General features: G+C 41.5%; 1 protein-coding gene and 1 long non-coding RNA gene across 17 annotated transcripts in view; one reads left to right on the top strand and one right to left on the bottom strand.

Moving 5' to 3' along the window:
* ANKS1B (ankyrin repeat and sterile alpha motif domain containing 1B) overlaps window positions 1-27,993 on the bottom strand; it is a 318,652-nt gene that overhangs the window by 120,064 nt on the left and 170,595 nt on the right. For all 16 annotated transcript variants that reach the window (XM_083400502.1, XM_083400497.1, XM_083400501.1 and 13 more), the window contains 2 exons: window positions 16,988-17,086; window positions 6,306-6,458 (listed from right to left, as the gene is read on the bottom strand). In XM_083400502.1, coding sequence (XP_083256628.1) covers window positions 6,306-6,458; window positions 16,988-17,086 — 252 coding nt within the window. The remainder of the gene's footprint in view (window positions 1-6,305; window positions 6,459-16,987; window positions 17,087-27,993) is intronic.
* Window positions 1,811-27,658, top strand: LOC310658540. The gene is made up of 3 exons (XR_014502359.1): window positions 1,811-2,024; window positions 6,077-6,201; window positions 27,247-27,658. It is a non-coding gene; the product is annotated as an uncharacterized lncRNA (long non-coding RNA).

Consider the following 27,993-nt stretch of genomic DNA (forward strand, 5'->3'; position numbering starts at 1 on the left):
TACACGCTTTGCTTCCCTTCAACTTTTCTCTAGCCTTATGGTATAGTGAACAGCATTCATTTTTTACTGAAGAAACTTTCCCCACCCACTTGACTCTGAGTCCCGCTGAAACCTAAGATGAAGTGGGAGGAAATGACAGTGCAGAAGATTAGAAAAAAGTACCACAGCTTACCCTGAATTCCTGTCTTCAGTTAGAAACAGTGCAGTCTGTTTTAGAAAGAACTAGAAATAAAGGAAAATGTAACAAATGGACTACCACAAACCACAAGATAATAATGTGTATTGAAAGCTCAAGAGCTAAGCATGGTCTAAGATGCCAGTCCAAAAATGTACTAAATTTCCACATTTCATTAATTTGACACATTCTTGCAAAAGCAAACATGATTAGTTTTACACAGTACATCTGGGAGGCAACAGCAATAATAACCCAAAATAATACCTACACATCAACTAAGAATATGCAAGGATTGATGATTGGAAAGTTCCATGCTGCAAATGTGGGCAGGAAACAATAGCAGAAGAAACAAATGGCAACTGCAAAAATATAAAAAATATTGCAGTGTGGAGCTGCTCCTGTTCACTGTTCCAGTTAAGTCAGCCATGCCTTCCTCCACAACACACCATTCAATACCCCTGCCCACCTGATTTTCCATTTCCCAAAATGGCTAGTCAGCATCCCATGGCTACAGAGCATGCTCAGTCCTCACTGGGCTGTTTAGGGTTGTTGTTGATGTTTTTATCAATTTCAGGTTTTCCTAAGTCTACTGGTGCCTATCTCTTGAATGTCTATGGTGCCACTTAGGATAAAAAGATACAAGTGAGACACTAAAAAAAGGAAAACTAGGGTACTGGTGGAATGGAATGTAGTGTCTGGAATCCCGAAAAGAAGCACTGTACACTGCAACATTTAAGGATTCTGGACTCTCCATTCCATTCTACTACCTCTGTTTTCCTTTTTTAACCTCCAATTGTCAGAATGCTGTGTCCACATGGGGATATGTTAAATTAGCTTGTCGTTGTTTGAAATACCTATTCAGTCAATGATATTGTTCATTCTACCCCTTTTATAGGGTTTCTTCTCTCTGCAGTGGTCTTTGAAAATATGCCTCACTCCATATACTGAATGGCACACGCTAAAGCGTGTTATACTCATGGTATACTCACTGCAGATGGGGTTCATCAACCTGGGAAGGTAGCCCATCTAGAAGGAAAACTGATCCTAAACCTTTGTGCTTTTCCACCCAGTATAAAAAGACACAGAACAAGGACAAATGTGATCTTTGTGAAATTCTTTAGATTACTGCAGATTAATACGAACACACAGGCACTGACAAAGCATTATGGAGATGAGGGGAAAGATAGGGGAAATTACTATATGTCATTCAGTTTGTATCAGCTGGTGAGGGAAAGCAAAACTAGACATTTAGGATTTGTCTTTTCAAATATGTCTATAACAGCTTTATCAAAATGAATTTCATATAATGCACCATTTATCTATTCTAGAAACTATAAAGAAAATCCATATAATTGAAGCTCAGCTTCTTCAAGAAAATAGAGATAGCACACTTAGTTCCTTAGCAACATAATGAAATGTAATTTCAAGCACTCTGCATATGTGTTTGAACAATCAACTTGCCCTCTATCATCCGCAACAGTCAGTTGCATTGCAGCATTTTGATTCTGCTTATTATATGCATGATAATGGAAATAATATAATTAAAGCTCTAAAGCCCATTATAGAATGTTGCAAATGATCCCTATATAAGTGTGTGTGCCCACAGCCACAGCCACACAGTTGAATACTCTCTACTACAACCAAGGACTGCTCATTGGTGGTTCTCACTTCTCCAGCAACTACCAATAACAATTTTTCTTGCAAAAAATACAGTTGAAGGGGACAGCAGAAGGGAGATTAACTGAGAATGAAAGGGAATAAAAAAGAAGGCATATAAATCCGTGGATGGCAGACAGATAGAAAATATCACCCTCCTGCTGACAAGTGTTCATCACTCTCTGGCTGCAATGTAAGCAATTCAATGGCTCTTCCTTTAAGTTATGATACTGTTGTTTCAAAAGGCTCTAAAGCACCAAAATAGAATAGCTGAATGAAAGAAATTAAACTTTTAAATCAAAAGAGCAACAAAAGTTCAGGGCTTGGAAGAGTCTTTAGTGTTTTTAAAAGGGATTAATGGGCAAGGGGGAAGAAAATATATAGCCTGTTTGACACCATGCTGCTGTGACTTTGGCTTAATTATTACTTTGGTGTATGAAGGAATAGCTGTTGAAAGTTTTTAACAAATTTCACATGGTGAAAGTAAAAGTCTGTTCCTACCCTAAGCACAGCTTCCGTTGTGCTCCAAAATCTAAGTCAAGGATCCAGTGCACAAGCATAATTCCTCTAGGTATGAACAGGTAACACGCCCCTTCTCCTTTGTCTGTTTTGAAGCATTGGAGGGCTGATATGTATTTAGCTTCATTTGGCACTTGAGCCACAGAAAGCATCCATTTCTCATCCAGCCATCTAGTAATTTCCTTCCCCCTCTCCTCTGCTCTAGCACTCTTTCCCCTCTTCTGCTCTAGGCAAAAATGGAGAAGGAAACTTGCTCTCCTCCAGCTGCCAGTCAAGTTGCTCATGGAGACTGAAAGCAGGGTAATGGACAGAGCAAATGGGTCCTCAGAATCTCTTTTGCTTGCTCACCGGCTGATACTGAAGGGCGACGGGTGGGGGGGAGTAATAATAATTATTGCTGTTATTCATCAATAGAAAAACTGAGAGTTCAGGCCTCTCCCTATCCTCATTTCTCAAATGGATGAGCAAGGAAAAATTATACCTTCTGTGGAGGTATAAACATTTCCTTCAAATGCAGAATGGCTATTATGTCACACCTGTAACACTGCTGCTTCCATAGATCAAAGTAGTTGAATGGACATATGGGGGAAGGTGATCTCACAGGTAACTCATCCCAAGTTGTGAAGAGCTTTATATACTAATATTGATACCCTGAACTTAGCCCAGTAGCAATCAGCAACTGAGTGCAGTCGTTATATGTTGGCAGGGCCTCAATCCTGTCAGTAATTGTGCTGTAGCATTCTGCACTAATTGTACCTTTTGAATGAAGGGCAAGGGAAGCCCCACATAGAATATGCTGCAGTAATCTAGACTTGAAGTAAATAAAATATACTGTACAGTATGATGCTGACTGGAATATATGATAAGCCAAGTAATATTAAGAAGGTGCTTCTTTGCCCAGAACATATGCCAGTGATGACCACCAAACTGGATGGCTTAAAAAGAGGATTAGACAAATTCATGGAGGACAAGGCTATCAATGGCTAGTAGCCCCAATGACTATGTTCCACCTCCACTGCCATAGGTATTATGCCTCTGATTACCATTTGCTGGGAATCACAGGTGGGCAGATTACTGCTGTGCTCATGTCCTGCACGTGGGTTTCCCACAGGTATCTGGTTGGCCACTGTGAGAACAGGATGCTGGACTGAATGCAGCTGGTCTGATGCAGCCAGCCCTTCTCATGTTCTGAGTATCAGATGATTAAACATACAAGATTCAAAGGCCTAAAATGATTAGAGGAAGAGGAAGTGGTGAAAAGGTACACAGGGATAGTTCTAGATTGTAACATAATACTGAAATATGTAATTAAAAAAGAAGAAGAAAAAGAAATATGTAATATTAGGGAAAAACTAAATTTTCAAATAAAGGGGGGGAAACCTTACATTGCTCACCCACTTACACCAGCTAGTCCCATTGTTTTCCATTCTATTTATTAAATTTACCATGGCATTCATTCATTCTTCATTTCCCACCCTTCACCCTAAGGTCCCAGAGTGGGTTAAAGGATTATAAACAATTAAAAACAACTTACAACCGTAAAAATATATCCACCCCAGAGCTTTGACACTGGGAGAATTTTGAACTGACTGCCAACCGCAGGCCAAACTTCCACAGATACATGTTTTGATAAAATACAACAAAAGTCAGAAAGCAATGGTTTCAAAAATGCGAGGGTGCTACAGTATGGTAAAAGCACCCTGCAATGCGCACAAACACGGCTTTTGCTAATCAGTGCCTTAAAGCACTTAGCATGATTCTCACACAACTCTCTTCAAGAACATCCCATGAATTGGATCAACCCCAGGTTCTTGCACAATAATTATATGGACAACTACATTGGATTAAATGTGAACGGCTGATTTTGAATCAATGTTTTAGATGTATTAATCTAAAAATAACTCTCAATGCTACCCTGCATAAATTTACACAGGAAGCAATCGAAAAGGGACTGCAAAACAATACATTAATGCATAATTGAGCAATAGCAGCTGAAGCTTTTGTTTTTCTCTCAGGCTTCTTTCTTTTACTCATAGTGTTGGAGAAACCATGTTGTTAGGAGCAGTTTGGGGGGTGGGATAACAAAAACAGATCTGTAACAGCTTTTTCCTAGTCCTCTGATTTGAAAAGGTGTCATCGCTCTCAGGACCTTGTGACACAAAATGCAACAGTCAGCACTTCAGTAATGGGAGAGGAATCAAGTGAACATAAACTTAGCAGACGGAAGCTATACACCGGCTCCCTCGGCCAATAAAACAAGATGAGCGCCGCAACCCCAGAGTCATCCGCGACTGGACCAAGCGGTTAGGGGTCCCTTTACCTTACCACTAACAAGACAAAATGCATGTCAGCCTGTGAAGATGTTCAAATAAACATTTTCTCACTATGAATTTTTTCTGCTGGCCTTGTGGGAAGGCATTTGTTATGATAGCACATTTCTGCTTCAGTCTCACTGATACTACTTTCCAAACTCCCTTTCAAACACCAGGCTGACATTTGACCCTACAGTTACTGACCAACAGAAAAGGAAAAATTTTGGATACAGAAATGAATGTTATAGACAAAATATTTTCACAAACAAAACTTTGTACAGATTTTATATGAACCACAAAGCAAAGTATGACCTTTATTAAAGAACCCAGAGAGTAGGAACAGTTATTTTTACACAAGATGAATACTGAGATTTGTGAACTTAAATGGTGTCTGTGTCGTTGTGAAATTAGTGATTTTATAATTTTAAAAAACTATAAAGGGAAAGATAGGATCACATGTTAAGAACAATACTTTATGAACATTCTGAAATTTATGAGGCATGAAGGGGGGAGGGGAATAAGTAGACACACTGTTCAAGACAGCACAGTCAACTATTCAGACTAGTGGAAGATCTGGTTTATGATTAAGATTACGCAATAACTTTGCCCCTGAAGGACCAGGTGCACAGCCTGGGAGTCATTTTGGACTCACAGCTGTCCATAGAATCACAGGTTAATTCTGTGTCCAGGGTGGCTGTCTACCAGCTCCATTTGGCATGCCAGCTGAGACCCTACCTACCTGCGCACTGTTTTACCAGAGTGGTACATGTGCTGGTTATCTCCCACTTGGACTACTGCAATGCGCTCTATGTGGGGCTACCTTTGAAGGTGACCCGGAAAATACAACTAATCCAGACTGCGGCAGCTGGACTGGTGACTGGGAGCAGCTGCTGAGACCATAACACCGGTCCTGAAAGACCTACATTGGCTCCCAGTAAGTTTCCAAGCACAATTCAAGGTGTTGGTGCTGACCTTTAAAGCTCTAAACAGCCTCGGCCCAGTATCCCTTTAGAAGTGTCTCCACCCCCATTGTTCAGCCTGGACCCTGAGATCCAGCACTGAGGGCCTTCTGGCGGTTCCCACACTGCGAGAAGCGAAGCTACAGGGACCTAGGCAGAGGTCCTACTTGGTAGTGGTGCCCACACTATGGAATGCCCTCCCATCAGATGTTAAGAAGATGAGAAATTATATAACATTTGGGAAACATCTGAAGGCAGACCTGTATAGTGAAGCTTTTTAAGGTTTAATGTTTTACTATGTTTTTAAATATGCTGGAAGCCCCCCAGAGAGGGTGGGGCAACCCAGTCAGATGGGCAGGGTACAAATAAACAAAATATTATTATAGATTTCTCTTTCTTTTTTAAATTGGCAGCAAGAAACTCTTAGATAAATAGGCTCCAAAATTTCTCTACAGTAATGTGCTTGCCGGAGGCCAACAATATGCTGCATACAAGAACTACACCACAGAAGAATCTTGAGCATGTCAGAAGAAGCAGGTCTAAACATCAGATATCAATACTGATCACCCCAAACAAACACGTTAGTAGGTGCTTTACGCTTTTTTTACAACAATTTTCATTTGACCATTTTTTAAGGATTAAAACTGGTGGGTTTTTTTAAAGGTAAAAAAAATATTGACTTACATTAATTAATTCAATATCCCAGATTTTTTTCACAAGGTCCATCGACGTATAGCCATTTATCAGAAAGGGTTTGATGTAATCACCCAGTTCCAGGGAATCTAGCCACTCTGCTACAGAGGTGGGGCTGTAGCCATCGTTGCCTATTTGTTTCATCTGAAACATAAAAACGTCCCAAAAAAACGTTCAGTTTTTGTTATTATGGATGTGTGTGAGTAGGAGAAGAAATAAGGGATACCAAAGGACCTTTCCACAGACTAATTTCTGCATAATGAAAACACCATAGTTCTCTGGATGAAATTCTTAGGTCAGACCATTTGAGCTTTTAAACTTCTTTATTGACATCTGGCAGTGCAGAGTGTAGATTCACAGTACTGTACTTTTATGAATGGTTTCTTGTTTTAACGATTTCCACAGAATTGGAGAACGTCTGTGGTAAAACAGTGCAATAAAAAAGTGGATGACCAATGTAGCCTTGAGCTGTCTGCCAATTTCTCTCTCACACACAACCAAAGGGGATAGCCTAGAACAGGATATCCCCCCTTTTATGAGTTCTGTGAGAAGAAATGACACATTCTCAGAGTCAAGAGGACTTAAGCTGCCAGTTTTAGTCTCCAGGGCCCTTATTTATAAAGAGAAACACATGCAGAAAACCATAAAGACAAGGATTCTAGCCGTTCAGATTAATCGTAATCATCTTTAAGAAAAGCAATTAATTGAGGAAAACTTATTTTAAGTTGGAAATAAATTTTTAAAAGAGAAATTATCTTATGGCTTCCATAAACTATTCTCCTGGGCTGTTGGTATAAATCAACTGGTTGAGAAAACTGGGGTATTTTCTAGAAACTCACTGAAATTGCCCTATTGATAAGCTTCAGATTGTTGGAAAATATGCTTCTCAGAGTCTGAACTGTGTTTTAATATAAATATGATAAGAGAGCCTGTTCAGGCCCTCCCCACAGCTGCCATCTGCATCACTTCAAATACAGGTAGAAAGGGTACACAGTGAAATAGATGGAAACAGGGAAACAACTTTTTTTTTAGTCAGGACTCAGAAATTTTCTGAAGTAAGTATCAGGAATAATGGGGCTGGGCAAGTGGAATACACAAAAAGATTAGGATCAGGAACAGTATTTAAACTGGCATAATTCAATGATTTTCAATGATGTAACAGGGAGAAAAGAGGAAAGTGTATTATAGAAAATGTGTGATGTTATTTTTTGAAGATGAAGATTCAGAGAACTACAAGAGTTACACTTTGATGCATGCCATGAATAAATATTTTGCAGAGATATATTTTTGCAGAAGGAATCAATACTGCTTTTAAAAGAAGGTGGTTTCTTCCTTCCTCTTTGAAAATGGTTTTAATAATTTCCTTAGCTTAGTCAGTCATAATGTTACAGGAAAAAGGTAAAACTGTAAATTGTATGAAAATGGTATAAACAAACGAGTACATGTGGATTGAACATGAGAAGATAGATAAATACATTATTTTTTAAAAGAACAAGACAAATAACTGAGTTAATTTATTTCATTCCAAAAATGAACATATAATGTCCCGTCAGATACACTTATTAATGTACTTAGCTCGTATGGTTTGTCAACACACAGGATCACAGTAATCAATTCTATATCACATATTTTGACTTTCCTTTTCAGATCACAGAAAAGAATTTTTAAATGTCTAAGGGTAAATGATAATCCATAATGTCTGTAATGAGGTGAATTATTGTTTCAAATATATATAAGCATATTGTTGTAGGGGTGGGGGAGGGCATAGCTCAGTAGTAGCTCATGTGTTTCTCATGTGTACGGTCAGTTTCAATCCCTTGCATCTCCAGATAGGCTTCCCTCTCCTTTGAGATAAAGCAGCTTCCTATGATGATGTTGTCACCAAACAGGGACAAAATAAGCTGTCTAGTATTGGACTCCCTCCCCGCTTGGACTGACGTTTTCTCCCCAGCTACCCACCCACTAAAAAGGAAGAACTCAGATAATTTCAGAGTTAATTAAATGCAGCTATGGAAAGCTCACCTATATAACAAGAATATATTAGAAGCTCTTTATTAAAATCTGTTTCAATATTATATATATAGCAGCTGTTGTTTTTTCATGTATGAAAAACCTGTCAGTGTATATAAAAACAGAACTCTTGTTACTTGAAAAGGATGCAGAAGCTATTAGATGGGAAAGGTTTTTTATTTCCATCACAGCATTTTCACTGCTTTTGGATGTTACAGGAAAAAAAAGTGCTGAAAGGAAAGCATTCTGAAACGTTTTCTCAGTGTCTAAAAACTGTATAAAAGGTTTGCAAATTTCTCTCAACGGTAGTCTTTAAAACCCTAACAGATGACATTGATACTTTTGAGAGTGGACACTAGGGCTAACCCAAGATTCCACAATTTTGTGCTCCAATTCACAGCTGCAAAGTTGGATGGATGTCTGGAAGGTTTGGGGGAATGGAAGTCCTGTAAGAGCAAGGTCATTATGTGACCTTTTCCTGGCAGCTTTGTGGGTGGGGGAGAAGGCAATGGTGGTTGCCAGTTGTTGGCCAAAATTCTGGCAGTGATGGTACACCCCCCCACTCACTATGTCCACAAAACTGATGGAAGTAGGTGACCTTTTCATTCCCTATGTCCTCCAAATTTGAGCTGAAAGTCCTCTTTTGAGGATTTCCTCTTATGAAAGTTTTTTTATGAAGTTTATTCTTAGTCAAAGCGTGAGCTTCTTTGAATCTAGCTTTACAATGTTTAACAACATTTCAGTAACACTTATTAACCAAAAAGGAATACCTAAACCAGAGGCGCCAGCTTTTAAAGGTGATTGGGGAGGACACTGTTGCACACATGACATCCCGACATCCCAACTCCGTGCGTGTGACATCAGGGCATTAGGAGGATGTTAGGATATTTCTGTTCCTCCTTAAAAGGGAACAGGCTGTTGTGTGTCACATGCCTGTGTACTTCCTGCTCACTGGGAGTTTCCGTTTTGTATACAGCTTTTGTTCTGCTTGCAAGCAGTCTGGATGCAAGCAGTCATGTTTTTCTTTTGTTCTGACCCATGTTGAATAAAGCTGTAAATATGCTCTCCTGGGTGAATATTCCGTTGTGGAAACTCTGCGAAAAGGGCGTGCATGAGTCTTGAAATGCATCTGAGGCTCGTGTCGCTAATTGACTGATGCTGTTCCAACGGGAGACTGGAGATCGTCCAGAGACAACAAGGCAGGCCTGATGCCTCTGTCTCCCTGGCAGTATCCCATCAATTAGGAGGAGCCAGGGGAGGAGCCAATGTGGTGGCCACACAGCTCAATGACCAGCAGCTCATTCTCCGCCTCCTCTTGGCAGCGCCACTTGCAGGAGGCTGCTTTGACCCTCCTTCCCTTCCATGGCAGGAGGAGCAGGAGGAGCAGCTGATCACTGGAGGCACGGCACACTCAGCTCTGCTCTTCTGTTCTGTGGTTTTGAGGCATAGGGGGGCCCCCAGTCCCTACCACAAAAATATAGAGGGGGGCCAAAAGGGTTCAGCCCCTAGGAGCTGGCACCCGTGGCCTAAACCCAACCAAACATTTTTTTAAAATGTACAAAGAAAGTCATAAATTTTTAAAGGCAAATTGAACAAACCTTTTGGGGGGGGACCTGTAGTAATTAATGTCAAATACACTAAAATATAAGCATAAAATCACTTTTGCATACATACATTTATTTCTCGTTATAGTATGATTAATAAATAATTCAAAAATAGTTGTTGTGTGCCTTTGTGCCTTTGTAATCTGCATGACAGTGAGCAACAGATGCAGTTTTCCCCATTTCCAGCTGCATACAACTGCATCTGTTAAACTGCAGTCTGTCATGTACTCTTTTAACATCTCCAGACACAAGAGAAAACAAAGGAGGAAGGCAATCCCACAGAGGCACAATTGGCTTCCCATTTTCTACTGCTGTAGGTCTTGCTTGAGGTCTGCATGGCACTGGAGATGCATTCTGAATGGTTGCCTGGTTGCCTGTGGAGACACAAGAGAAACATGAGGATGGTAATGAAGAATGAGTAACATAGCGTACTCAACAGAGTAGGTGCTCATTAGATTATCTTTAGTTTTATTTCTGTACTATGGACACATAAAGTAGCTGGATTTTAAAAGTTCAATAAATTAATATAAACAATCTGAAGTGCAAGAAATAAACTTTAAAGTTCCCCAACCCAAAAGTATATCTATAAAAGCATAGGAGGTAAGTCTGGACAATTTGGGACCAGGTTATTGGAAGTAATGCCTACACCAATATGAACCTGTCTAGACCCTAAGTCTAGGACTAGCTCCACACTAAGACCAACAGGGATCATGCACAGGGCATTCTCAATGGTAGCCCCACACTTGTGGACTTCCTCTTCCAACAGCTCTTCTTGCCCCTCCCCCTTGTAGCTTTAATGCAGACCTTAAAGACTTTTTTAAAAACTCCTCATCTATGCCTTTGATATTACTGGCTCCATATATATAATTTTATATGATGCTGGTTTTGTTACAATTTTTCTTCTCCATGCTATACTGCTTCAGACTTTTAAAAAATGTAAGTCTCCTTGTGAGGGCTTGCCCTAAAAGAAAAGAATTGAAAACAAAGCAACTGGAAACATCAGCAGAGAAAACCAAATCCAAAACAACATAATAAAAGCCAAGCACAGCATGATAACAGAAACTGACAAACCAAAAGCTTGAGTTTGTTTTGTTTTTTGAACGAGGGGAGAGATCTTCAAAATGTTTCTGAATGCTAAAGGAGAAAAGTACAAATGGGACTTCACAATGATGGTATTCCACAATTTTGGTGCCACCACAAAAAGGCTCTGTCCATCTGATCTCGTATAAGGGTGGGGTCATGAACAGAACTCAGATGCCAATCTGATCTAATTTATGGGAGAAGATAGGCACTGAGGTGACTGGGCCACAAACCATTTAGGGCTTTAAAGGCTGAAATCAACAATATAAACTGAGCCTGGAAACATTCCCTGTTATGAAAGACCAGAGAAATATGTTCAGATGTTTGAGTAATTGGCAGGCCACTGCATCTTGAACCAGCTGAAATTTACACATTATCTTTAAGAGGCAGACTCACATAGAGAGCATTGCTGTAGTCCATTCTGACAGCAACTCAGCATTTGTTTGCCTTGGGAGACAATGGAGGAGTGTGCCTACTGTTGGAAGGGGTAACTAATGCTTTGAAAACAGGCCACACAAGGAAAAATGACTAATGGGCATTTGCCAGTAATTGCAATTAAGGTACTGGGGTACCTAAAGTTCACCCTCGTAGGTATCTCTGCTCTTTATTGCATTCATCAGTCTGCCTGTGGTAGATATTTGCCTACATTTGGGGGTTTATAGCCATCAAAACTCTCCTTTCTGTACAGAGCATCTCTACTCTGTGTTCCATGGTTAGGGAAAGAAAAACTTGTAGACCCTGCTAAGTAGGGGAGAATTGTTAAGCCAGTGCAGTGTCCACAAATTACAGTGGAGGAATGGGAAACATTCTGTGGCCATTGACATTTCTTGGGTGGCTTAGAAGTGAAGGATAGAGTAATTTCAGATGCCATACTGGAAAGCATGGTTCCCTGGTGTCTTTGCTTACCTAGGTGGGGCATCTTGTTCTTCCAGCAGTGGGATTGAGGTTCATGGTGGCTGTTTGTGGCTGGAATCTGAGGCAGGGTACCTGTAAGATTTCTGAGAAGACAAGTGTTAGGCATCTACCCTTTATTTCTTTTTGGTTTACTCAGCTTTTAAGTTATTTGGCAATGTGCTTTCAGAGGATGCCAAAAAGCCAGAAACAAAACAAAACAAAACAAAAGTGCAGAATGACTAAAGATTCCAACATTAGTTGGAAAAATATTCTGGTAATTCAGAACCTGAAAAACCAAGGAGAAATTCAGCAGGCAATGATTTCAGAAGCATCCTTCATACATGCATACACCTGCCGCTGCCGCTGCCACACGCATTGTGAATGGATCAAGGCAATGGTTCCACAGTATCAATGGATATCCTCTGGAAGGGTACTTCTACCATGCATAGACCTCCTTGCTTTCTGACAGGTATAAAAGATTTGACGTAGTGCTTTAATATTTTTCCCTAACAGCAGCTAGTGGAAGTTCAGTGGAAGTTTCTCTTTTATTATTTGCAAAACTTCTTGATGTCAGGAGGTTTAGCAGTTAGGTTGAGAAGTGCAAGTCAGTACTTTTCCGATAACCACTAACTGGCATTGCAATTCCCAGTTGGCCCCATACCCCCTTGGAAAGGAGCTCTTATTACACGGTTCCCTTTTGCATACAAATCTGGACCTGCATTTATATAACAAGGCAAAGGCTTCCTCCTAAAACAGATTTCTGAGTCTCTTTCACACATCCTTCAGTATGTTGCTCCTGCTGGAACTCAGGAAGATGCTTTGAAGGTTTACAGCTCTGAGGTTACTGATATCCCTGCCCTCCTGTTCCTCGGGACTCTACTGGAGCACTAATTTTCAAGCTTGAGATGCCTACAGGGATTTCTTTGGTGCTGAATGTACTTTTCCTTATATTGTATCATCCTCTTGCAACACTCTGGCAAATAATTACATTTTATCGGTTCAATAGTGAAAGGATTGCTTCTTGAATTCTAGCTTTTGATTCATCCAGTTTAAAATATGGTCCAAATAGCAAAAGCCACGTCATACTTTTTTGATAACATTAAAAAAAAAAAAACAGTTGTGCTAATGGTTAAACTAATCATCTTCCTCATCTAAGTGTTGTTCTTTTCATAGTTTCTGATTTTGTCAAAACCATCAGCATTCTATGCAGTTCAGTTATACACTCACAAATCTGAGATCAGAAATCAACTGAATGCTCATAAAAGATCCAGAAATCACAGCACGATCCTTTTAAAAGTTAGGACATAGTTGCTTTTCTGGTGTGCCAGGAGTTTTATGATGTCTGTGTGGGGTGAAGAAGGCTTGGGGTCGTGATTCACTGACACTTTCGCTTGGTGCCTTTTCACAATGTGTCTCTGCACCTTGCCCCCCAAAATTATCAGCTTCCTCACAATTCTTAGCCTCCTTCCTTGCCTTTCCAGTTGTCATCCTCCCCACTCTTTAGCTCATGACTTTATATTCAGCACTTCTTTTTCATGAGCACATCTTAGCTTCATAACCTGCATTGCTGTCACTTGATTCCCAGGCTGCTGGCTTCTTCCTTTAGGCCTTTTGGTGACTCCATGGCTGCTTGTTTCTTAAGCAGAATTCTCTTACCTGCTACCTCTATAGAAAAGAAAGGATTCTTGACACCAAAACCAAATATTTTTCAACTGCATTGATGGCCTCGCTACTTCATTATATAATATTATAACTTTTAAATGTCAAATTCTGTTCAAACCAACTGGGTTTTGCACAACTGTGTTTCAGATTTCCTATGCAGTTCAATATGTCTTGGAACTAACAATGGGTGATAATTCAAAAATCATACTTAGCTCGCCTAGTTATGAATTCAGTATTCAGTGCTTGGTGGAAATGTTCTCCATTATTTCAAGATTTTGAAGTATCTAAGGATTTTGTGCATGTGCATCTCAAATGTGCATCATGTGAAAATGATATGCATAATATATCATGTGTTACAACAATACCACCATTTTCTCATTGGCAGTTTTTGCATTTCTTTTTATTCTTATTTTTAACATTGTGTGGTGCAGCAGCGCAATTAGGTAACTGTACGCGTAGTAAGGCGACCCCTCTTTAGATGGTGACATGTCCCAACTTCAGCCCAATGATTCACACATGGAAATTCCTGAAGGTGAGGACTGACGTAGGCATCCCACTGCTATTGCACACAGATAGTGTTCACTTATCCAGATGCCAGTTCACAGCACTCCTTAGAAAAGCCATCCTTGAGTGTGGGTTGGACTCCAGAGTATTTTCTGCACATTCCTTTTGTATAGGCCATGGCTTTCTGCTGGGGCCATTCCCTGGCTCGCATTAAAGCTCTGGGCCATTGCCAATCATTTGCTTATAGGCACTATGTGTGCATTGGGATCCATGGCCTCACTGCCTCTTGTTGACGATTTCTTGCAGGTACAAGCCACAAACAGGCATAGATCTGTAGTCTATGTATAGTGCACTGAGCTCAGGCACATGCTTTATCAACTTAATGGGGCCAGCACTTTGGTTTAGAAGACAGAGCACATAACACCTGGATGAGCCAAACGGGCATGCACTGGGATGATCTAATGCCATGGTTCACAGCATGGGTGACAGCACTGGAGCTGCCTGATGCCCTCATTATTCAGCTTATTGAAAATGATCTGGTCAAGAAGAAATACATAGACCTCATCTGGGCAACAGCTGCAGATCTCAAGGCCTTCATATGGCACACCCAAGCTTGTCTATTTTGGGGTCCAGGTACTTGGAGTGGTGGCAGTGGCACGGAGCATCAGAACTGTTGCTATCAATCTTGCCTGGAAGAAGGTGAACATCGCAATGTCCTGCTTGGTATCCTGGTTAGATGAGTGCATTGTTTGGCATCCTGCTATCACTTATGACAAAATGGACTTGTATTGATGAAATGGCTTGTACCTATCATCAACAGGCAATGAGGCGCCAGGCTGATGAACATCTACTGGAGCCTCTGGGACTGGTTGCAGATGTGAGCGGTTGGGCAACAAGCTGGCATGGAGGGGTCAACTCATGTGGCAGAAAAAGGCACTTGGTTGGATCCTTAGTCTAAAGCTATGGGGTAGGTAGGTGCCCAACCCACAGATCCAGGATCAAAATTCAGGGAACCTCAGTTACGGGGTCCAGTGGTTGGGTTCAGACTGAAAGCCCAGACATGGGCCAACAGGCCATAGAACACCCCAGATGTCATATTGGCAGGATCATCCTACAGATTTACATCATAGAGAATCCTTAACCACAGGATCGACCCTGATTGAGTTATCAGCCAGCAGTTGGGTTGGCTGATTCAGGATACATACCCAACGCCTATGCCGAAACCGACCTACATCTGTAATCAATAAAGTTGTGGCCATTTTGATCCCAAGCTGGTGTCACACCATTTTTTGCTGCTTCTACACTTCAAAACCCATCCACACAGTAGCCTCTGGCCTGCTGGGCTTGGGTCTGCAATGTGTCATAACTCCACATTGAGAGATTATAATTAATTTTTTCTCATATTTGGGGAAATTATAAACAGAATGGATTCCATATTTGCATCCAGCATCCAGAGCAACTTTAACCAACATGATGTGTATGTAGTTTTATTAGAAGTATATATGCCCCTTCTAGTATGTTTGCATTTTTCAGAGCATCTTACAAACTTTTAAAACAAATAAACATAGATAGAGTGAAAGTTTCTTGAAAGAATTGCAGGTCTCCTTGGAAAGGATCTCAAAAATCATTAATGTATTAGAGCACTGCCTGGCTGCTTTGAGCTGCCTAAGTGTCAGGGACTAGACTGAAGGGGAAGGCTGGGAACTACCCCCTCCTCCTCCTTTGCTTCCCTCGGAGGAGGAGGGGGGAGTGGGTTGATCCCCCCCCCCTTCTCCAGTAGTTTCAAGAGAAGAGGGGGACAAGGTTGAATTGCAGCAGAACTCAGAGCTGCCAAGTTATGAGGTGTTGGGAGAAGGAGGAAGAGTGGGAGAATTGCCAGCAGAGATGTCCTTGGAGAGCATAGAAGAGCCACCATACCTGCGTACGCATTGCTCACTTAGAATTCAAGAGCAAAGGGCTCAAAGACATTTGACTCCTGAGGCCACCCTTAGGGCCACAGGCTGTTGCTGGGGAAGGAAGGGAAGGGGCTTAGAGTGAGCAACATCACTATGGAGTTAAGGACTGGATTCTTTGCCTTACACCACAAGAACCATAAATACAAACTTTCTTGTTTCTGCCTTGATCTTTGATGCTGCCAGGGGAGGATAGAATCACCCACACCTGAAACTATGGGAAGTTATTCTAACTTTTGCTGGGCACTGCAGGTTGGGTGGAGATGGTGGCGATTTCTGAGCCCCAGAGGTACTGAGCACACATATGCACAGACAGTGAGGTGGGGGAGTTCTAGGCAAAAGTGGAAGCTACTGTGAAAGATGACTTAAAGGCTGCCTCTCTGCTGGATCTCTCTCTCTCTTCCCCACCTCCAGCCACTATATAGTCAATGAGAAGCAACAAGACCCAGCACTTTTGTGGATAAACTGGTTGTTGTCACTCATCCCCAGTGCCAGAACGCAGACTCTGTTGTCTAAAAACAGTCATCTTTCTGTTTTAATATCCTGATGTGCATGTGGATTGGTTTCCTCCCTTCTCAAGGAGGGAAAACCATGGAATTTACAAGAAGCCCACCAACTTGGATGACTTTAAAAGAGGATTAGAATAACTCATGGATCATAAGGCTATCAATGAACCTACTTGAATATGTTACTGCTGTTTCTCCAGTTATATAGAATGTTATTTTAAAAAGGGCACCGATATGAATCAGACATAGCACAGGTGACAAGGACTAAAAATTATGTTGGCAGATAGCGAGGCCTGGAAGGACAACATTTTTTACTTTAGAATGATGCTATAATAATAATAGTAATAATAGTAATATTAGTAATAGTAATAATAATAATAATAATAATAATAATAATAATAATAATAATATTAGCCTCTTGGTTATGACATTGGAATGTGGACAGGAAAACAAAAGGGTACCTTTGGAAGGAGCTGAATTGCCTGCAAAATTCTTTGTCTGTGTCCAGAATTAAGTATTCCAATTTCTAAAAGGTCCTGATCCTCCATCACGTTGCTTCCCTAAAACAAACAAGAAAATATAGTGACAGGTATATATTGGCAAATATTTTGGATAGTTTAAAACTGGATTTTAACAAGTACATTGTTAACAACAAATCATGAATCATGATCATACTTCTTTTCAGGTTCAGAAAATGTAAAAGTTACAGTATCACTACAGGTACTCCATCTGTAGTACTAGCAATTAGTTAAATATATTGTTCCATGCCACCCCAATCTCCAAGAGGTGCGAGATTCCAGGGGGACCATGTGCTTTCATGTTTCCTTTTTGAATGAAATTGAAATTGTGGTGTTTTTATTATATATGTTTCATTTACACACTAATACAACCTGAGCCTACTACAGAGGGGTACACAGCATTAATACCCCAAAAGGGTCTTGTGTCTAGTATAACTGCAGCCTTGTATTCAAACAGAAATCAAACATTGCTTTGATTCTCTCTCCAGCTTGCTGCGTTTTCCTGTGGCCCATATTATTGCAACGTTCAACTCTAAACTCTGGCTATATCCTTCTAACTAACTGTCTCACACAGAGCCCCTTTCCTTTGCTCCCCTTAATGACCCATCACCCAGGCAATCACGTCATCAGGAAGCTAGCCTGGTTCATATTTTAAGTTACAGGATCAGGCAGTTAGAGGTGACAGTACTCTGCACCAGTGAGTACCAATCAACACCCAAAAGCACTGCATGGGCATGTTCCCATCACTATCACTGTATGAAGATGACATTGTGTGGCTGTTGCACAAAGAGCTGCATACATGAGCAGCACGAAGTCCACACTAAACTGCTGTTTAGAAGTGCTCCTTTAAAAACAACACATCTGTGAACTCTTCAAGGAATCCAGTGTTAGTTCTCCTTTGTGTTGATTTCCCCCTTCCTCTTTCTTTTCCTGCTTTCAAAAATGTTATTTGCTGGATTTTATTGCATGATTTTGGGAAAGGGTCTAAGTGACAACTGGGAGGAACCATATAGATGGGTTGTAGGCAAAGCTAGTCCTACTCAGAGTAGACCCACTGAAATTGATAGACATGACTAACTTAGAGCAGTGCCATTAAAATTAATGTATCTAAGTTAGTCATGTCTATCACTTTCAATTGGAAAAACTAAGTTGGATGCAACCCATGTGATTTAATTGTTAATACTTTGTAACAATAAACATAACTTACAGCACACTCCACTACTGCCACAGTAGCTAAAACAACTCTATTTCAGAAGCAGATAGAAACAAAGTCACACAGAATGGCAAGCAGGTGAATCTGGAGTAAGGTGAATATCGGCTTGTTCATCATTCAACTGGCAATATCAAGTGATGACTCATGGGTGCCAAACACTCAAATAATGTACCCCAGGCAGAGCTTTTCTCTCACCTCAAATGCAGCTCTTTTTCAAAGGGCAGTTCATGCATTCTACTATGAGTGAGACACTGATGAAACTAAGACTGATCCAAATGTTCCAACCCACCAAATTTCTCAGCATTTAAGAGTTCAGAGGGAAAGCTCTCACAAAGATCAGGAAGGGAGAACACATATTTGGCTGGGTGAGGTGACAGCAGTACTATTACTCCCCCCATATAATGTCCTGGGAATGACACCCAATCTCCAAAGTGTGCGAGAACAGTGGTGCTGGCAGGGGCTGAGCTGAGCCACTGCAGTGCTTGTCAGGAACCAGGGTTAGGAGTATCTCAGCAATAAATAAATAAATAAAAACCAGGGTCAGTAAAGTTGACACCAAAACAGCGCATGTCTAGTGATCATGTAGTAGGTCTTGCCCCAATGAGGCACTGAAGGTCGCACCTCCCTCTAAGGCTCCTCCTCTCCAGGGTTTTTCCCAAGCAGTCACAAACTGTTTTTGCATACAACCAATCTCTGCTCAGTTCTTTTCATTTATCTGCATGTTATGGGATACTGGGCTTGCGGAGGAGCTGGATGCAGCAGGAGTGGGAGACTCCCTGGATTCTTCAACAGCCTGTCTCATCTCTGTATCCTGCCCCACCCCCACCTCTGAGTCTGGACAACTCTCTGCCACAACCTCTTCCTGCTCACTAAACCCTGTTCCCTCTTCAGCTTCTGACACCTCCTTTCCAGCAGTGGAGGAAGGGTCTCGAGCATGTGGGGTGGCATGCCCAGGGGCGGGGCCAACTGCCCACAGGAGTGGGGCACAGTGCCCATAGGGGCACAGGGCCCATAGGGACAGCACAGGGCGCGCAGCATCCCATGCCAACCCTATGGGCGCCACGCCCCGTGCCGTCCCTATGGGCGCTGCGGCGCACCCTGTCCCTATGGATGTTCCACGACCCATGCCGTACCATCCCTATGGGCGCTGCAGTGCATGCCGTCCTTATGGACACTGCATGCCCCGCCCCATGCTGTCCTGTCCCTATGGGCGCCACGCACCACAGGGTGCCCGGCACCCATAGGGACGGCACAGGGCGCCCATACGGGACAAGGCAAGGCACATGGCACCCATAGGGATGGGTGCTCAGCGGGGCCTCAGCCGCCTTACAGCTGGGGGGGGGAGAGGCAGCAGGCAGACAGTGTAGAGCCTGCAGACGGTGAGAAGCATGGCTCATTCACACTGCAGGCCCCGCAGTGACGAGTGCCTCCCGCCATTTTGTTACCCCCAATCAGGGTGACACCCGGGGTGGGTTGCACGCCCTGCACACCCCTTCATACTCCCTTGCTCCTCTCCCTAGTCCTCTCCCTCTGCCCACTCTTCATCTCCCCCTCCCTTGGGGGTTCTTCAGTTGGCGCCTCCCACCACTCTGCATCCAGCCAGTCCATGGCATTGCTTTAAAGAGGCAGAAAAAAGTGTTAATGGAAGAAGCCACCTTGTAATTTAAACTTGGCACTTTAAAGTAGTACTGCCACCATTGACCCAAATGTCATCTGATCTTTTCTCCACTCTCTGAATTTCCCACCCACACCTTTGCTGGGAAGAAAGGTCCGATGGAGAAGTGGGAGGCAACCTTTGTGCAGCTCTAGATGAAACACCAAGAGATTTACATACGTACATGTGTGAATCATTCACCAGTTACCTGAATTGTAGCACAGTACCACCATTCACTAAATGAAGAGCCCTGCTATTATTAGCTTATGTATGGGTGATACATACATGTATCACCCGTATTATGGCTGCAAGCTTATAGACATAGATGAAAACATACTAAAGAAAAAACATATCCCATTTTACATTTGGGGCTCTTACAGCAACTTTCCATGCTTTATGTAAAGCAATTTTTTATTATTTTCTATCTATTCTTTGTGTAACCTTCAATATGCAGGAAAGTGGGCTGAAAATTGAGCAAGCAAACAAATGTGTGAGGAGGTGGAGAGAAAGTTAAAGCTATTCCATTAACCTACTGGGACAATCTGTCATTTAGTCCTTGCCCTCCCAGAACACTGCTCATCAGCAACTACCCATTATGTGGTCTTGTGAATATCTGCATATTTCCCCACAAAGCAGATTGTTTGGTGGGGGGGAAGCAGAGTAACTCCAAAGGCTGAAGACAGAAATGAGACATCTGAATTGCTTATGAAACTGAAGGCCCATAAGAAGTAGACTACTTTTGATATTTGGCATAATCATTGCTCCTTAATTTTGCCAACAACATTACTCCCAGAAAAGATACCCATTGTAATTAAGGATCTAGAACAGGAAGCCTGAAGCAATTAAATAGTGCATAGGCATCACTTTCTGAAAATGAGCAAAGATTTGATGAGCAATAAGTGAGAGTGCAAATGCAAGTTAAAGCCTGATCTCTCTGTGTGAAATCTGCAGCATCTCATGGGCCTCAGAGAAAGACAACAGTCTCCCCACCCCACCACAAAAGGACATTAGAGAATAATGTGCACTGCTCAGCAGAAAACTCCAAATACCGTTATGCATTTAAAAAAGAGCATGACTTCGATTATAGCTGTATTAAAACCCTTGGAGCTGCATTGTCAGCACAGAGCTAGGGTGGGATGGGAAACAGGAAGAAATGAAGGTACTTTCTATTGATTTGGAAATTCTGGTTTTGTTGATCTCATAGAAATGCAGAGTTTGAAAGGTACCACAAGGGTCATCTAGTGCAACCTCCTGCAATGCAGGAATCTTTCTGCCCATTGTGGGGCTCGAACCCATGATCCTGAAATTAAGAGTCTCATGCTGAGCTATCCCAGGGAGTCCCCACTTTCTCATTTGAACCAGAAGTAGCAGTAAGGCTACAGGGCTACAATGTCTGCAAAAACAGAAATGGCTGCACATCAGAGCCAACTCAGAACCACACTTTTCATTCATGTCCTTGCAAAGGAAGCACAAGAATATAATGTAAATTTATTTTGGTTTTCCAAAATATTTCATTTAAAGAAATATTTAATTCATATTTTTGTAAATATAGTTTTAAAAAGGCAAAAAGTATGGGTGGGGGAAAGGAACTAAAGGTAGAAATCTAAAGCTAAAGAAAAGGGAGGAATAACAAAAGGAACGTAGGGCTAGGGGAAAGCCCTTCAGATATTTGAAGATGGGTATCATATGTCCTCACAGCCTCATCTTATCCAGGCTAAACTCAACTCCTTCAACCATTCCTCATAAGGCATGGTTTCCAGACCCTTGATCATTGTGGCCACCCAGACCCTTGATCACTGTGGCCACCTTCCTCTGCACATGTTCCAGCTTATCAATATCCTTCTTAGAGAGTGGTGCCCAGAACTAGATACAGTACTCCAGGTGGGGTATGACCAAGGCAGAATAGATTGGTACTATCAATTCTCTTGATCAGGATACTATACTTCTGTTGATGCAGCCTTGAATAGCATTACCCCCCTTTTTTTTGCTAATGTATTACACGGTTGATTCATGTTAAGCTTGTGGTTTACTAAGACCCCCAGTTCCTTTTCACATGTACTACTCGCAATCCAGGCGTCTCTCACCTTATATTTGCACAGCTTGTTATTCATGCCTAAGTATAGAACCTTACATTTGTTCCCATTTTGTTTGTTCTCAAATCTGGCAAGGTCATCTTGATTCCTGATTCTGTCTTCTGCAGCATTAGCTATCCCTCACAGTTTGGTGTCATCTGCAAATTTGATGAGCTCCCCCTCAATTCCTTTATTCAAGTTGTTTATAAAGACATTTAATAACAATGGGCCTGGGACAGAACCCTGTGACACTCCACTTGTCCCTTTTTTCTAGGGTAATGAGTAGCCATTAGTGAGCACTCTTTGGGTTCAGTCAGTCAACCAGCTACGAATCCACACAACAGTTATCTCATCCAGCCCACATTCTACCAGCTTCTCCACAAGAAGATCATGGAGAAATTTGTCAAAAGCCTTACTGATAACAAGAAACCCTATGTCTACAGCATTCCCCTGATCCCCCAAGCTTGAAACAGTATATATAAAGAAAGAAATGAAATTTGTCTGGCATCACTTGTTTTTGAGAAACCCATGCTGGGTCTTAGTAATCACAACATCGTTTTCTAAGTGCTCACAGCAGCAGCAGAGCAAGCCAAATGGGCGCCTGGGGTGGCACGTGTGCCCTGCGCCCAGGGGCGGGGCCAGCTGCCCGCGGGCCAGGGTGAGCCAGGGCAGGATGCTCCACGGGGCCTCCAAGGAGTCTGCCTGCCTCTTCTCATTCAACCACCCTACAGCTGAGGGCGAGGTGGCGGGCAGACCGTTTGGGGCAGGCCCCACAATGAGTTCTGACTGGCATTTTGTCACCCCCTCAGTGGTGACACCCGGGGTGACCTGCCCCCCTGCCCCCCTTCCTCCATCTCTGGCTCACAGACTGACCATTTGCTGGTCTTTAAACAGTACAGCAGCACTGTAGGACAAAACCAGGAAAAAGCAGCTCTCATGTACTAGTAAAATGTTTAAAAGCCAACTCACCCTGCTTGACATATTAAGTCATGAAATAGCGCAATATATTTAATGGTTGGAAAACTGTGTATTATTTATGATCACACTGTAAAGTAAATTAGCAACATATCTTATTCAGTAATAGAAACTATATTTCTTTATCAGTGTGTTAAGCCATGTAGGGCTGTTCCAGCCCTGAATCTTGATAGTTTCTGTTTTTCACAATGAAAGATGCTGTTTGCTGGCTGTTTCTCTGAAAAGTAGCACTTCACTAGGGAGAGAAAAAAACCATTTTACTGCAATATTGTGACCTTTGTCTCACCTCTCTTTCACCCCAAGTGAAGAGGGAGGTACTGCACTGCACATCATCTCCTTTAAAGTGGCCATTATCACTTTGAAAGAAGCAATTTGCAGTGTGAACAACTTTTGGCAAATATTTTACTGAGGTTGAGGTACCATGCTATGTATCACACCACTATGGCCCACCTTCTTTAAAGGAGGCAATCCAGAGCAATTCAATCCTTGGAGGTGATCTGCATGCAACACACAACATAATCCTTCCCCTCTTTTGGAAAGCACTGCAGATTGTCACCATTCATACAGCCATTCCAGTTTCTGATTTGATCCCAAAACGTCCCGCTTTTCCTTAGGATGTCCCTATTTTCAATGGATAAATGTTCAAGGGTATGGAGTTGTCTAACACCTGAGCCATCTGAAGGCAATCCTGTACAGTGGTACCGCGGGTTAAGTACTTAATTTGTTCCGGAGGTCTGTTCTTAACCTGAAACTGTGCTTAACCTGAAGCACCACTTTAGCTAATGGGGCCTCCTGCTGCTGCTGCACCGCTGGAGCATGATTTCTGTTCTCATCCTGAAGCAAAGTTCTTAATCCGAGGTACTATTTCTGGGTTAGCAGAATCTGTAACCTGAAGCGTATGTAACCTGAAGCGTATGTAACCTGAGGTACCACTGTATGGGGAAGTTTTTTAAATGTTTAATGTTTGGTTGTGTTTTTATATATGTTGGAAGCTGCCCAGGGTGGCTGGGGCAACCCAATAAAATGTGTGGGGTATAAATAGTAAAATTATCATTATGGAATGGGATGTCCCTATTTTCATCAGAGAAATGTTGGAAGGTATGTTCACATGCCTGCTGAAAGATCTCCAAAATGGAGGCCTTCTTTTCAAATGGTGTTCCACCCCACCCCAAAAAAAGGGTGGGGAAGGAGATCCTACACTATGCAGAGTAAAACATCCAAACATAGTTACTATATTATTAAGAAAAGGAAGGAAAATGTGTTTTTCAGCTCTTCTTTCAATTGACTCTTTTTAATGTAGATTAGTCAGGCAATATATCAAATACATCCATTGTACATTAAAATTAGCAAATGGCCAGAAATGTTCATGTTTCACTGTGATTGCAAGAGCACTGCTCTAATGCTGTTCTATTAATGTTATTATTGAATGAAAACCTTGTGCTTTGCTTTAACATTTGGATGATTTTTCTCTAAACCAGGCATAGGCAAACTCGGCCCTCCAGATGTTTTGGGACTACAATTCCCATCATCCCTGACCATTGGTCCTCTTAGCTAGGGATCATGGGGGTTGTAGTCCCAAAACATCTGGAGGGCCGAGTTTGCCTATGCCTGATCTAATGTTAGTGTAGAAGAAATTATTTGACCAGACACATGGATGTACTAGGCACCCTTCTCAGCTGTGTGCCCAGTGTGATGGCACCACTCACGCTGCCCTAAATCTGCCTCTGCTGGCATTCCTGCCAGTATGCCCATGCAGTGCCAACATCCCTGTTTCCTCACCCCTCCCAGTAAATGTAGTGATTCCATTGTCAATAAGTCAGTCACCAACCATGACCGATATAAAATGTTTCTATCACAGCTAGCTATGATAAAAAAGTAACTTTAATAACTAGCACCTGAGGGTTCCCCACCCTCCAGCTCACCAGCTATTCTTTTGCATCGTATCTTTTAGACTGAAAGCAGAGGTTGTCTTTGTTTCTGTCTGTCTTGAGAGACAATAGAGTGTGCCTCCAGGGATGGAGAATCACAGCATCTGCTGAGCCTGCAAAGACCAGTGACTTGTCACTGCTGCCTCCCACATTGTTTTTGCTGTGTTAACAGCACCAAAATGACCTCTATGGGGTGCCAGCCTGGGCAGTGTGTATAGAGGTCCTGGCCTGCCCAGACAATGAGTCTCTCCTCTCAGCGTTGCTGGTGTGGTCCAAAGGAAAGCAGAGCAATATAGTTTTGGCACCAGTTTGACTGCAGGAGTTAGTGGAAGGAGGCGGACAAAAATACATGGGGTAAAATGCTTTAAATAAACAAATAAGCTGATTTATTAAAACCATTTTCTATATGGCATGTCGTACCCTCATTGTAGTATTTGGGATGTGCTATCCAGGAACAACAGCTCATTAATCCAGGGTATATAATTCAGTAAAATATTAAAAACTGGTTTCTTGCTTGCCATTTTTCTTACTTTGAAAATGACTTCATTTATCTACTTCCTCCCATTTGGCTCAATCTAGTGTTATAACCCATTGGACCAAACTGTTCTATGTCACTTTGTCCTTCAAGCCCTTCAAACCCAACAAGACACCTTCGTCCAAAGGTGCAAAACCTTGAATTAATTATGAAATTTTGTTACACTAACAAGGTGATGCAATCTGTGCCACTACACTGGTGCCTGAACCCAGCACGATTATGGATAAATTCACATTGAAATGCTGGGAATTTTTCATGAGGATTTTTTTAAATACAAAATTTGCAAATTGCTGCAGAAATGGGAACTGAATTGAAGACTGGAAAAAAGAGAAACCAAGATACCGTATTGAAATTGAAATATATTTCCATCCCTAGTAACAGTATTAAAAAGATTAGAGATATTAAAATGCCAAGCATTATAGAACTGCATGGAAGACATCACATTTTCTTATCAGAACGTAACAGCACAAATTACGCTAAAGAAGGTGACTACAGAATGGAAGTCTTGTGTGCTCTGAGAAATATCCCACTATTTGTCTATAGGCAGTTGGTTTATTCCATTCATTCTTTACTTATACCAGGAGACCAGCCAGATACTTGAATCTTAAAAAACAGACTGCAGAAAATGTCAATTAAAGTGTTCCCTAATACTTATTTTAATAATATATGTATAAATGTTACATTCCTGGGATCCCCAATGCTTACTGGAAACAATTTCAACTGCCTGATTCTTCTCCCACCCTTAAAAAAATATAAGAGCAATTGATTAAAGGTTGCCATTTTTCTTTTCTTTTAAAAAAAATATTACAGCAATTTATTTCACACAGGAAGAGGGCTGTGTTTTGTTTCTCCTTTCCTATTCAGCAGCTGGGGGGCTCACTTAGCTGGCTCACTCCTGTTACTGTGGTAACAAGACGACTGCTGTGATGTGATCTCATGTGCTTCATGCGTAAGAGGTTCTCAACCTTTGTCACAGCAAGGATCCCTGAAGCAATAGGGCTTTTTGTTTTTTAAAAAATAATTGATTAAAAATATTAAAATACAGTATTTTATCTTACAGTACTAAGAAATGTATTAGTACAGAATATATAAAGTAGCCACTACGCAAACTCATTCACATATGTTCCAAGTTCATTTAAAACACACACCCAGTTTCTAAAATAGGTCAACATATGAATTTGTTTCCGATTTCTTTAGGGCTAAACTGCATGCTATATACTGGGAGCATCATCACTGATTTCCTGACTATTTTCCTTTTTACTAAACACAGCCACTGGGTGGGGACAGCTAATTTGACTAGGAATATGATGCAGAGATGTTGTTGTTTACCCTTTCCTCTGCACTATTTTGTTAAGCTTAATCATGTAAACACACACATTTACTCCATGGATTAAGGAAATGCAGGTATGATACATGTGGAATAACGATTTAGAGCAAGAAGATGGTGTGCCTAGAAAGAGCTAAGCTTCCCCATTCCCTTCCTTCCCCCACCACTTTTTAATCAGATTAGCACACACATTCCACCAGTAGCACTTAGTTTTTAAAAAGGTAAGATCATTCACAGATCTCCCGGCATGATGTGTGGTTTAATGCTTTGGGACTCATTGTAGGCGGCGTACTCATCACAGCAGGTTCAAGATTATTCGCCTCCAACAATAAGCAAGCAAAGTGCACCAGGCCATTTATCATCTGGAACAGCTCCACTGGGTGGGAAATTTACAGTAGTAGAAATTAAAGATTTCTCCCATGGCTTTGTATGACATAAGTCTTTAAAAATAAATCAAACCTGTTCTTTCTAATTATGTACCATCCTAATTTAATCCAGGACCTGAACTGTTGAGAAAATGGAAGAATACACTTGTGCTGCTAGACATCTTGACCTGCTATTCTACAATTCAACTAAATTATCAATGAAACAAGCTGCCATCAAGGTCAATGATTTTATTTGTTTAGATAGCATGACTCATGCTGAGGACTCAGGGCAACTAGTAAATTAGACTGTTCAGAAACTGGGGGATATATAGCAGCAAAGCTGTGAGAGAGGATGCCTGGAATCATGTTCCACAAGTCAACAAGACTAACATCAGAACAGCAACCAGAAAAAGGGAGATGCACCAAAAAACCAAGCTGAATGTTGCCGGCAAAAATAATAAAATGCTATGCTTATAATCCCCTCCCCCAGATGCATTTCACTGATTCAGGGGAATCTATAAAACTCTTGACAAATACATGAAATAATCGCATAAGATAAAAATAACACAGTATGAAACTGCCAAAAAAAAAAAATGTTACTCCACATAATAACCCTAAAAAGAATTTTGAAGGGCAAGAAAGACAAACAGCTACACAATAATACTAACACAGAGACTGCATTTAATAAGCCAGGTTGAAACATACCACCATTGGTAACAAACTTATCAGTATTAAGGGTCATGCTTTTAAAATCAGAACTGTACAGCACAGGCAGAGTAAAACAAGGTCATCATCATAGCAACTATCAGAACTGGCAGAAAAATCCCCCAGTATAAAAGAATTCTGCAAAGAATTTTGAAATTCAGTGGATTCCATTAAT

Source organism: Podarcis tiliguerta, assembly GCF_965153285.1.
Source record: "Podarcis tiliguerta genome assembly, chromosome: 10".
Lineage (NCBI taxonomy): Eukaryota > Metazoa > Chordata > Lepidosauria > Squamata > Lacertidae > Podarcis > Podarcis tiliguerta.